The following is an 11,501-nucleotide window of genomic DNA, read 5'->3' as shown; positions in this document are numbered from 1 at the left end:
TAAGTATCCTTTGTATCATAGCAAAGGAAATGTTAAAAAAAAAAATCAACTGTAATAAAGTAATTTTAGTACACGGAGTGTCTGCCTGCCTTTGTGAGCCCCCCGGGGGAAGGGGGGAGCTACCGCGTGTAGGACCTCTGCCAGGTGAACACGGGGGGCTCGGCGGCGGGACCCCCCCACCTGCGGGGCCGAGGCAGCCCCTTCCTGCGCTCCTCCGTCCGCAGGAACTCGGCCATGGCCCTGAAATACTCCAGCACGGCCTCGTGGCCCCAGCAGCGCCCCGGTGCCCGGCGGGGGAAGCCGCAGTGCCCCCCGCGCGGGGTCAGCAGCAGGAAGAAGTAGGGGCTGCTGCGGAAGAGCTCCATGGGCAGGCTGCGGGCCGGGGGGCCGCGCACGGGGTCGTCGGCGCTGCACAGGCACAGCACCGGCACGGCCGCCTCGTCCGCGTCGCGCAGGGGCTCGTTGCGTTCCCAGTAGACCTCCCAGCTCGTGGGGCGGCTCCGGGTCCGGCAGAAGAGGGATTCCTCCAGCTCCCGCAGCGAGCGGCTGCCCAGCAGCCTGTCCATGTCCACCGCTTCGGCCAGGGACCCCGCGTACCTGCGGGGACGGGGCGGCCGTCGTGGGCTGGGGGCTGTGGGGGACTGCGGGGATGTTGCCGTGGGCTGGGGGGACAGGGGGATGCCACAGGGGCTGGCTGACACTGCTGAAGGTCCCAGGGATGTCACTAAGGGCTGGGAGCTGCGGGAATGCTGCCACGGGCTGTGTGCCAGCCATGGCCCTGCACAAAGGAATTGGGGGTGATCTCAAGTGCACCACCACATCACTCCCCACTCCCGAGGTGGTTTTGGGGGTCCCTTTCCGGCCCCTTGCCGGGGATGCTGGAGGGCCCCCACAGCGCAGCCCTGGTGCCATGGCAACGGGAGGCAGCCAGCACTCTGCTCCGTTGCCGTGACAGCAGCATTTGCAATGGGTATCGGGAAATGGGGAGGGGGGCAGACACTCTACTTACTGCCCACCCCCCACTACCCCCTCCCCGCAGTAAGCAGTGCCTTCTGCACCCATCTGAGCCTTGCCACAGCTTGACTTGCCACCTGTTTGCCCCAACGTTTCAGGGTTTACCTGCATTTTTTTGGCTCCCATTTGCCCACCAGCAGGGCTCTGTTGCCCCCACAGAGGTCTCAGCACCGCCCTGGGAGATGCTACTTGCTCAAGGCCTTGGCCCAGGGCAGTGTGTCTCCCATTCTTGGGCTGCTCGAGCCTGGCTGTGTTGGGCAACAGGGAACCCAGAACCCTTGGGAAGGCAGGGCAGCTGTCACAGCCCCCTACCCAGCTGTGGGTTGACATCTCAGTCCCTCCCAAAGCCCTGCAGGGCCGACAAGGCAGTGTCAGGTGCTGGGGAGAAGTGACAGTGCAGGGGGAGTGGTCAGCCCCACTCACCCCCTCAGGGTCCAGCACCACACAGGGGCTTCATCACCCCCTACAGAGGTGACAGATTTCCCAGCCCAGGGACACTGAGATGCTGCCTCAGCCCCAGAAGGGCTGGTGACACAGGCGGTGGCCTGGCTGGCCCCATGGCAGCTGGCTGCAGGTTGGTGTTCATTAACCAGCACATTTTGCTGCCCTCAGCACCTCTGCCCCGGTGCTGGGGCTCTGGGTGCTGAACTGCACGCACACTCCCAAGGATAAATGAGGGGTTCCCGGGGTACCCCCCTCCACCTTCCCAAGCCCAAGGGATCTCACTGACCTGCTTAATCCCTGCTTGAGGTGGAGGAGCAGCGGCCACTCGTAGAGCCAGGGCATTGCGGCCTCAAACCAGTCCCGACCACGGAAGATGGGGGAGAGGCAGGCGGCGGCAGCCAGGCGGCTGGAGGAGCCACTCTCCCCCAGGTAGGCGAGCAGCAGCCCCGAGCCTGAGCCCTCGCTGACAGCCAGCAGCGAGGCAGTGGGGTGCCGGCACCGCAGGTAGGTCACGGCCTCCCGCAGGTCCCCGGGGTCCCCGAAGGGCTGGAGCCGGGGGGTGGTGAGGGGGCAGCCGTTGTGGCCCCGGCGGTTGAAGATGACGGGGATGAAGCCCCGCTCCAGCGCCCGCATCCCCAGCTGCAACAGCCCCTCTGTCACCTTCCCAGCAGCATTGGGGATTAATAGCAACACCGGGCTGGAGACCACCCCACCGCCACCCGCAGCCCCCCATGGTCCCCCCAGCCAGTCCAAGGCCACCAGCCCAGCATCAGACAGCTGCAGGAGCTCCCGGGCCACCACTGGCTCTGGCTCAGGCGGCTGCAGGAGCTGCTGCAGCATCTGGAGCTGAGGCCAGCGTGGCCATGGCCACCGTCCCCCCCGCAGCGCCGCTGACCGCCCCAAGCTCCGCACCAGGTGCTGGGCCAGAGCCGAGGGCTTGCAGAGCAGCCGGCAGCACCCTGAGCCCTCCTCGGCCATGAAGGGGATCCCTTCCTCTTCCTCCTCTGCCAGGTCTCCAGGCACCTCCAGCCTCCCTTCCCAAAGGCACCAAGCCAGGAGACCCAGAACCACGAGCACTGCGGCTGCGGCCACCAAACCCTCTGGGGACAGCATGGAGGCGGCAGAGCCCCGGCAGGCAGCCCCGGTGCTCAGCGGGTTCGCAGAGCGATGGCGGGGCCGTGCTGGGAAAGCCCAGCCCCGGGGCTGGGCAAACAGCAGGGCTGTGCCGGGGGATGGCGTGAGCAGCCGCCAGCGGGGCCAAGGGGACTGGGTGAAACGGGAGGGACACGTGGCCAAGCCCTGCCTGGCGCCGGGGAGGGGTGAACCCACAGCCCGGGGGGGGCGAGACCCTCCATGGGCACAGGAGCGGGGGCCAGGGGCCCGTGCAATGCTCACAACTTTATTGATACAAATTTACAAGGACACATCTTACAGTGGGGAGCGCGGCCCCCGGCGAGGGGCAGGACGCCCGGGGAGGGGTTCAGGACGCCCGGGAAGGGGGGGCCCATGGGCGTCCCAGTCCAGTGTAATGCCATGGGTGGCCCCGAGGGTACCGGCCACCCAGAGAGGGGCGTTGTTGGGGGGTAGGGGTACAAGGCCACTGCCGCCATGGACAGCTACACAGGCTATGTACAGGATAAGTTAGGCGCGGGCCGCGGGGAGGGCAGGGGGCTGTACAGGGGGACGCAGGCACCTACCCCGCAGGCCGAGCACCAGCTCCTTGACGGCGCGGGGGGCACGGGGAGCTCGCCCCGTGCCCCAGCTCCCCAAAAAGGCCACTTGCAGCCACGCTCGCCCCAGGTGCCGGCAGCTGCCGGAGGGAAGGGAGAGACAGAGAGCGTGGGGGCCGGGGGACACGCAGGGGGGAGGCGTGGGCTGGCGCTCACTGCTTCTTCTCGCGAGTGGTGATGGTGACCAGCTGCTTGGCGGCCTTGGCGATGTCGTAGGCACACTGGATGACCTGCTGGGTCAGGAGCTGGTAGTCCACGGTGGCGCCCGGCTCGGGGGGCACGGTCTTGCGGCACTCGCTCTGCAGCCGGTAGGCGCTGGCGTTGAGCAGCCGCAGGGAGCTCCGCACCGTCTCCAGAGCTGGCTTCTGCAGCAGGGCACAGGACCAGCATCAGAACCCAGGCCCAGAAAGATGACAGTGTCTAGTGGGGACTATCCCCAGCCCAGGAACACAGCACCCCTCTTACCTTAGGGAACAGCGATGCCATCTCCGTCACAGCTGAGTGGATCTTCTCTGAGCAGGGCACGAAGCTGGGGGCAGGGAGAAAGGGTGGGCAGTGAGCATTGCAGGAGACCACTGCTCCAGACCACAGGGATGGCCCTGTGTGACCAGAGCCCCTTGGTCTGGGGGTCCAGAGGGACCCCAAGGCTGTGCACCAGTCCCACCTGTCATGTTTGGACTCCTGTGCCGCCCGCAGCAGCTCCTGGATGTTCTTGGTGACCTGCTCAGTTTTGAGGATGACGTCCTCTGTGCTGGGCAGTCCAGGGTCCAGCTCCCCGTCCAGCGGGTCCAGCTCATGGGGGAAGTCCTCATCCTTGCTCAGCTCCACAAACCGCTTGCCCTCCATGCTGCAGGGACCGACCAACCCCCTGGGGTCAGTGCCAACCACATGTCCCTGTGTCCCCATGTTCCCTGGTGCAGCCCCAGCCCCAGCACTGACCTGATCAGGACTTCACCCCCCTGTGTGTTGTCGTAGTCGCTGTCGGTGCCGCTGCCGTGCCGGTCCAGCTTGCTCTGGAGGGCAGAGGAGCAGCGTCAAGCCCTGCCCAGTCCCATCCCCACACAGGGCCAGGGGTCTCCCCACTCCAAGAGTTGCCCCCCCTCCCCAGTACATCACCATGTGCCGGGCACCATCGGATTGGCAGGAGAGCAGCGGGGAGGACGGGGGAAAGGGCACCGAGGAGGCAGATGGACCTTTCCGGATCTGAAGGGGGAAGAGAGGGAAAGCCAGCGCTGAAAAGGGTGCAGAAGGGTCTGGAGCTGACCCCGGTGACGTGCAGGGGAGCACGAGCACAGGGGACACCGCCACCCTGCATGCAGGAACATCCCACAGCCGCCGTCCCTTGGGGAGGTCCCCGGCCTGACCCAGGGGGGTTCAGGGCGGTGGGGGGACAGGACATCCCAAAGGCCACATCCTGGGCAGGCGACGGCCACCACATCCCATGCAGGAGCCGCCCCCGCTGCGGCCCCCTTACCCGGTACACGCTGGCCGGGATGTGCATGGAGTACAGAGCCTCGTCCTCCACCTCCTGGCGACACACGAAAGGTTACGGCCCCGCGAGGACAGGACCCAGCACCCTGCGGGGCTGGGGAGGCGGTTGCACCCCAAAACCCACCCGCCGCCCCAGCACACTCACGCCAGGGCCGAAGGGCAGCCGCGTCACCAGCTCCTCCACCGGCTGCCCGAAGGGTTTCAGCGCCGAGCCCGGCTCGTACATGGAGAAGGCCTGGCGGTCCCGGCGGTGTGTGGGGGCCGTGCCTGGGGGGTGTCCGTGCTCCGGCCGCTCGCTGGGGGCCGGGGTTGGGTGTGCAGGACCAGTCTGCTGCCGGATTTGTGTGTTCTCTGCCTGCAGCTTGTGGATCTGCAGCCAAGAAGAGCGGGGGGAGGCTTCAGCAAGGAGTAGAATAAAATGAAGGGGGGGGTCGTGCCTGCCCCACACCCACCTCACGCTGCAGCCGGCGCAGCTCATCGCTCAGGCTGTTGTTCACCTTCATCAGCTGCTGCACCTTGGCTTCAGAGGCAGCCAGAGCCTTCTTCACCTCCAGGTATTCCTGCAGCGTGATGGGGCCATCCGACAGGTCGGAGGAATCCATGCTCTGTGGGGAGAAGGGCTCAGCACTGGGATCCCACAGATGGGGCGGGGGTCCGGGTGGGGTCCAGGGCTCACCCTGGCACGGTTGTTGCGGGAGGCGTTGCGCAGCAGCTCCTGGTCTGTGTCCTCGTCGGACGCGACGCTGTCGTAGTCGTGCTGGTCGTCCAGGTCACTCTGGCTCCGCAGAGAGTAGTCGAGGGCGTCTGGGGAAAGGCAAAGGGGTGCTGAGCACAGGGCAGGGAGGGATGCTCAGCTCCCCCTCATTGCCCTCTGGCCCTCACCTGTGGGGCTCAGCAGACTCTTCCCTTGCTGCCGGCGCTTGGCTTCCCCGAGGATGTCGATCAGCAAGGTGGCAAACTCCCTGGCATTGAACCTGGCCAGCTTCTGCCGACCCTGGGGGCAGGAGGAAGAGAAAAGGGTGTGAGCAGTGGCCTGGGTGCACAGCGGGATCACGAGGCCTTGTAGGGGGGAGCCAGGAGGCCACGTGGGGGTGGGCTCACCTGGTTTCGTGTGGCCGAGTACTCAGGGTTGACAGGGAGGAAGGGGACGGCGCTGCGCTCTGTCACCAGCGTGCTGTGGTTCTGGGTCGTTAGCCAGACTACAGGAAGGCACCCGGTGTCAGACCCCGGGGGGCTACAGGGGCTGGACCCCCCTGGACGAGCAGGCTGCAGGGCCTGAGCCGGTAGGACGCAGGCGCGGGCGCGGGGCCAGCCTGCCGGGGCTGGGATTGGAGCCCAGAAGGGCTGACAGGAATCGCCTCCCCCAGCCACCCCGCATTGCTGGGGTACCCCCTGCGCCCCCCAGCAGGGACTCCTGCTCCTCCCGCCTTGGGGCACCAGCTCACCACCCCTGAGCCAACGGGGAGAAGGTCTGTCGTTTCTCTTGGCACCCACAACAGAAATGCCATGGAAACGGGGTGGCCCCCCCCCCCGCTGCCCCCTCAGACCAAGGGCACCCCTCCAGGCTGAGTCCCCACCCCTGGGGGGTCCCAGCACCCACCTCCAGCAGCACCCCAGCCCCAGCACCCAGCGGCGGCCCCTCGCGCTGAGCAAACCTCCCCAGCCGGAGGAATGAAGAAGGAGGGGCCTGCGGTCCCGGCGGACGCATCCAGGGAGGGGGGAGCGCAGGGCTCAGACGCGGCCCCGTCGGCTGCTCCTCCCCGCGCCAGTGACGCCCAGCCCAGCCCTGGGGGGCTGCACCCCGCACCCACCGCTCACCCGCGTCGTTCTCCCGGCGGTCCACCTCGTCGTAGACATCCATGGCCAGCTCCTCAAAGAGGCGGTTGCTGAGCTGCAGCAGGACAGGGAATGGGGTCAGGCAGGATGGGGGGAGCAGGCGGGACCCTCAGCCCTGTCCCGGCCCCCACTCACCGCCTGCAGCTTCTTCTTGGCTGCCTTGGCCAGCTCAGAGAGGTCCAGGCTGGGGGGTGCAGGGAGGGGGGGAGACACGAAGTGGGGGTTATTCCTGTCCCAATCCCACCAAAACAGTCCCCAGCTGTACCCCACCAGGACAGGGACGCCCCCCCTCAGGCATTGGGGGCTTCACCAAGCAGGGCTGGAGGGCAGGCACAGGGGGACGAGGTGGCAGAAGGCGAGCGGGACCCCCCTCCCCGAGTGCCCCCCAGGTGCTGGGCCGGGCCGAGCGGCCAGGGCTGCAGGGGGGGCCCATGCCAGTGGCACGGGGGGCCCCCGGAGCCGAGCGGACAATACCTCTGTGCCATGCACTTTGGGCGCACCCTGCGCTCCGGAGAAGGCAGCGGAGGGAAGAACAGGATAAAGGCGGACGTTAAACGCGCGGGCACGCTGCCCCCCACCCCCCCGCCCCACCAGGGATACTCCAGTGACAGGGGTCCCCCCCTCAGCCCAGCGGGGACGCTGGGGGGGACATGGGACAGGGTGGTAGGGCCGCAGGCACCAGGCACTCACCTGTCAGCCATCTGCGGGATGATGTAGTGCCCATTCTTGTGGTCTGTGCAAAGAGAGGGCCGGTGAGCCCCATGCCCCCCGTGCCCCCAGGGTAACCTCCCCACCCCAGGACTCGCACACTCACCCGGCTTCCTGCCGCAGAGGTAGAAGGCCAGCCGGTCGGTCAGCTCGTACTGGCACTCCACCAGCCGCTCTGCCAGCTCGTGCTGGGCTGCCTGCCTGTGGGAGGGCAGGCAGGGGTAACGCCCACCCTAGGTGGGGGTGCAGGCAGGGGTGACCCCCCCCCTTCCCCGCCCTCACCTGGCATAGTCGATGGGGGTCCGGCCGTTCACGTCGGGTGCCCCAGGGTCAGCACCGTAGACCACCAGCAGCTCTGCCTGCAGGATCTGCCCGGCCTTGGCGGCCACGTGCAGTGGTGTGGTGCCCTTCTCCTGCAGGCATGGGCAGCCTCAGACCCACAGCCTGCCTGTGTCTGCCTGGACAGGGCTCTGGGACCCCCTCAAGCCCTGCACCGCCCTCAGAGCCCCCAAGCCCCACCAGAGCTCACCGGGTGGAAGAAGTTGGCCTGGGCCCCCAGCGAGAGCAGGCGCAGGCAGGTCTCCAGGTTGCCCGTCCGCACACTCGAGTGCAATTGCTGTGGAGGAGAGAGTTGGTAATGGGGGGATCTATCCCCCCTGCCAAGGGGGGGTCCCTGAGCCCCTACCCCACCTTGCTGAGGTCCTTGGCAGTGACGCCGTCGTCATCCCGGCAGGGTAGTTTGTGGACAAAGGCCAGCATCTGGTACTTGGCACGGATGAACTCTGACTTGGTGGGGCTGAGGGGGGCAGCAGGTTTTAAGGTGAGGAGTGGGGTGCCAGACAGTGCTGATCCCCTCCCCACAGCACAGGGGGCACTTACTGCACTTTGTCCTGGGGGTTTGCCTTCCGGCGCCCGCTCTGCACCTGCGCCGGATCCAGCAGCGAGTGCTCCCAGATGGAGTTGGCCCCATTGCTCGCCAAGGTGTGCACCATCTGCGGGGGACAGGCAGGGCCCAGTGGGCACGAGGGCTCCCAGTGCGCATCTCCCCACATTCCAGTGTCCCCAGAACCCACCTGGAGAAGGGTGGCGGGCCAGGGGCTGTGGCGCAGGTGCTTGACGATGGAGATGTGGCGGCCCAGGCTGCGGTGCACGCTGCAGCACTCGTCACAGATGAGCACCCCGCGGTTGATCGACGCCCAGCCAGGGTCTGAGGGTGGCACGGGGGTGTCAGCAGGTGTCCCCTCCCCAAGCAGTCCCCTCCCCATCCATCCATCCCGCAGGGGGGATGCGTTGCCACAGCAACCATTTCCCCGCAGATGGAGAGGGGCTCAGCCCATCACCAGGGGAAACCCACGGGTTTCCCATAGCAACCACCAGCCAAAAAGGGGGGCAGAGTTTGGACCCCCAACATCAGGAGGGAGGCCAGTGGCAGGGACGATGCCAGCACACCCTGAGCAGGGTCCCTCTGGCTCACTGCGAGGTCACACACCCCTAAGCCCCTGGCTGGGTGTTTGTAGTGTCTTGGACAGGGGCAGTGTGCCCCCCCAGGAAGCGGGTACCCCTAGTCTGTGGGTTCCCACTAGGGTGGTCACTGGATCAGCAATCTCGGCACCCCAGTGCAGACCAGCCCCCAGGGCACCCTGGCTCCGGGGCAGGTGTCACGGCCCCCCACACTGCCATGTCACCCCAGCCCCGCCGCTGGCCCCGGCCGGCTGGACTGGAGCCCTTTGTGTCCCCGCCGGGAACAAAGGACCGTTTGAGCAGCCGCGCTGGCACCAGCCCCGACACCCGCGGGGGCACCGCTCCCGGCCAGGCGGCAGCTCCCCACATCGTACCCCAAAAATGGGTCCTGGGGACCGTGGGGTCTGGCCCCATGGGGTGGCTGTGGAGCAGCAGCTGTCCACAGCAGCACGAGGGCAGGATTTGGGGCAGGTTCCATGCGTTGGGTCACAGCACCCCCCCCCAGGAAATGTAGCCATGGCACAGAGTGACGATTCCGAACCGCTCCCGGGTGTCCCCTCTGCTGGGCACTGCGGGGGAGCCCTGAAATCCACTGCCCAGCCCCACCACCCCTCGTTTCTGTAGGTCCTACACAAACACCATGCTACCCCACAGGAGGGAGAAGCCCCAAGCCCGGGGGGTGCAGGGCCTGGGGGGGTTGGCAGCGCTGGCCAGTGCGATGGCCCTGAGGGGTGACAGAGGCCCCACGACCCCCCAGAGGAAGGCAGGCAGGCAGGCAGCCAAACCTCCTCCACTTCCTTCCTCCCCGTGGAGCCCTGGACCCCTCCCCACACACCCCCCAGAGCCCTGAGGACGCCGTTTTAGGGGGTCACGGCTCCCTGCCACGCTGCAGTGCCCCGGGGCCGGGGTGGGGTGGCTGGGGGGGGAGTGGCAGCCCCCCCAGCCTGGCAGCCCCGCGCACACAGATGGCAGCGCCTTGGCAGCCGGTGCGGCGGCATCTGTGCCTTCGCGCCCGCTGCCCACGGGCACCGCCGGGAACAGGACGCTCTGCGCGGGGGGAGCCGGCCCGCAGCCCCCCATCCGGACGGGTCCAGAGTAACCCTGGGGCAACACGCCCTCCTGCTCTGGGGTGGGATGTGGTGGGATCTGGGTGGGCATTGCAGCAGCTCAGGGAGCGCTGGCACGGGGACAACCCCAAACCCTGGGGGGATCCTGAAGCTGAAGGGAGCTCCTGGCACCTCCATCCCTGCACTGGGATGTGGGCTGTCACTGGGACCCCCAGCACTCAGCCCCGCAATGATGATGGGAGGGCTGGGGCTGGGCAGCATCCCTGCGTGGGGCCAAGGGAGCACGGGCACAGGGATCCGGGCACCCCACCATGCAGGGCAGGGCAGCGCATCCCCGGCTGCGACAGCGGGTGCTCCTGGTGCGGTAGGAAACGGCCTCTGGACTTTATAACTCATTTCCTCCCATGGCTGCCAGGCGATAAGAGACTGGAAGAAACTGGTTTCCATTTCCCCCCGGCCGCGGCAGGGAGCCCCGGCAACGCCCCGGGAACTCCTGGCCCCCCGCTTGCCCGCCGGCACGGGGGACGCCCGGAGGCAGGGCAGCCTCGTGCCCACGCGTGCCGACAGCTCTCCTGGCAGGATCCGGCCATTGGCACGTGGCCGGAATAATTTCGGCACAGCCTTGGCCCGCGGGCAGCTTTCCAGGGCCGGCTCAGAGACCCGTTCATTCATTGCCGTGGGGCCACCTGCACTGGCCACGGGCAGGTTTGGGGTCCAGCCCTACCGCGGGCAGGGTTTGCGGGGGGGCCCAACCCCGCCGTGACGCCCACGGGCGCGTGCCCAGCGTGGGGGCTGCGGGCACCGGCACTGCCGGGGAATGGGAATGGTCTTGCCCAGGCTCGGCTCTGGCTTGCAGCGCGGCGGCCGCCCGGCTCATCCAGCCAGCACCGCCAAGTCTGGATCCAGCTGGGGTGGGTGCTGGCTGTGGGGTGCTGGCGAGGAGGCAGGAGGGTGTCCCCCGCCTCATCCTGCCGTTTTCAGGGTCATCGGTGCTGCTGGTACCGACCGGCGAGTCCCCAGCCCGTGCCAGCAGCCCCCGCACTGGGGTGTGAGCGCTGTGGGTGGTGCAGGGGGGCGGTGGGTGAACGCGGGGTGCACTGGAGCGGCACGGAGGAGGACCCGGGGGGGCATCGGGGTCATGTTTGGGGTGTACTAGGAGATTCCAAAGCGGTAAAAGGCAGTGCACCAAGGGGGTCACGGGCTTCGGCAGGGCGTTGCACTTGGGGGCACATCAGAGGGTTCCTGGGGGGCAGAGCAGGGGCTCCATGGGATCCCTTGGATGTGCAGCGCGGAGTGCAGAGGGGAATCACCGGGAAGGTCCTGGGGGCACCCAGGGGGGCGCAAAGGGCCCTCGATGTGCGGCGCAGAAGGGGACGCAAAAGGGTTCATGGGGAGCAGACCGGGGGGAAGCACCTCGGGTCGCAGAGGGGGCTGACGGGGGTGCGGGGACGCACCCAGGGGTGCCTTGGGGCGCAGAGGAGGCTCACGAGGGTGCGGGGAATGCACCTGGGGGGGCGCAGGGCAGGCTCCGGGGGGGTGCGGCAGGAGGCGCGGGGGGGCTGGCGGGGCCGGTGCGGGGGGGCCCTTACCTGGAGCGCTGCAGTCGGCGCACACCTCTGCCCGCGGCGCCTTCCGGGACATCCTCAGCGGCGAGGCGGGCCCGGGCCCGGGCCTCTGCGCCAGCGTGGGGCGGCGGCGGCGCCCCCGGGCCCGCCGGGGGAGCGGCGGCGGGGAGGGGGGGGCCGGGCGG

At 68.0% G+C, this 11,501-nt stretch overlaps 2 protein-coding genes across 7 annotated transcripts; both read right to left on the bottom strand.

Moving 5' to 3' along the window:
* Window positions 1-2,718, bottom strand: ABHD15 (abhydrolase domain containing 15). Of its 3 annotated transcripts, XM_027891512.1 has the most exons (3): window positions 1,745-2,718; window positions 1,120-1,291; window positions 1-597 (listed from the first exon to the last, which is right to left on the bottom strand). In XM_027891512.1, exons 1-3 carry the CDS (start codon window positions 2,569-2,571, stop codon window positions 46-48), a joined length of 1,551 nt encoding a protein of 516 aa, XP_027747313.1. In that variant the 5' UTR covers window positions 2,572-2,718; the 3' UTR covers window positions 1-45. The 3 variants fall into 3 exon arrangements, with proteins under 3 accessions (XP_027747313.1, XP_027747311.1, XP_027747312.1); XM_027891510.1 differs by lacking the exon at window positions 1,120-1,291 and having other exon boundaries at window positions 6-597; window positions 1,745-2,714; XM_027891511.1 differs by lacking the exon at window positions 1-597 and having other exon boundaries at window positions 616-1,291; window positions 1,745-2,701.
* A 118-nt stretch (window positions 2,719-2,836) lies between these two features.
* GIT1 (GIT ArfGAP 1) lies at window positions 2,837-11,436 on the bottom strand. 4 transcript variants are annotated; one of them, XM_027891495.1, is made up of 22 exons: window positions 11,341-11,436; window positions 8,297-8,430; window positions 8,103-8,215; window positions 7,914-8,019; window positions 7,753-7,839; window positions 7,506-7,636; window positions 7,330-7,424; window positions 7,206-7,248; window positions 6,990-7,016; window positions 6,651-6,699; window positions 6,498-6,570; window positions 5,781-5,878; window positions 5,562-5,673; window positions 5,356-5,483; window positions 5,132-5,284; window positions 4,825-5,049; window positions 4,663-4,716; window positions 4,305-4,391; window positions 4,128-4,201; window positions 3,853-4,035; window positions 3,654-3,717; window positions 2,837-3,553 (listed from the first exon to the last, which is right to left on the bottom strand). In XM_027891495.1, the coding sequence occupies exons 1-22, from the start codon at window positions 11,390-11,392 to the stop codon at window positions 3,341-3,343; spliced, it is 2,301 nt and encodes a 766-aa protein (XP_027747296.1). In that variant the 5' UTR covers window positions 11,393-11,436; the 3' UTR covers window positions 2,837-3,340. The 4 variants fall into 4 exon arrangements, with proteins under 4 accessions (XP_027747296.1, XP_027747298.1, XP_027747297.1 ...); XM_027891497.1 differs by lacking the exon at window positions 4,663-4,716; XM_027891496.1 differs by lacking the exon at window positions 6,990-7,016.
* Window positions 11,437-11,501: the final 65 nt, after the last annotated feature.

The sequence above is a fragment of the Empidonax traillii genome, unplaced genomic scaffold (assembly GCF_003031625.1).
Source record: "Empidonax traillii isolate 1590-97213 ecotype Southwest subspecies unplaced genomic scaffold, ASM303162v1 scaffold322:size1131127, whole genome shotgun sequence".
Lineage (NCBI taxonomy): Eukaryota > Metazoa > Chordata > Aves > Passeriformes > Tyrannidae > Empidonax > Empidonax traillii.
The sequence above is the reverse complement of the archived record's forward strand: the minus strand, read 5'-3'. Positions and strand labels throughout refer to the sequence as shown.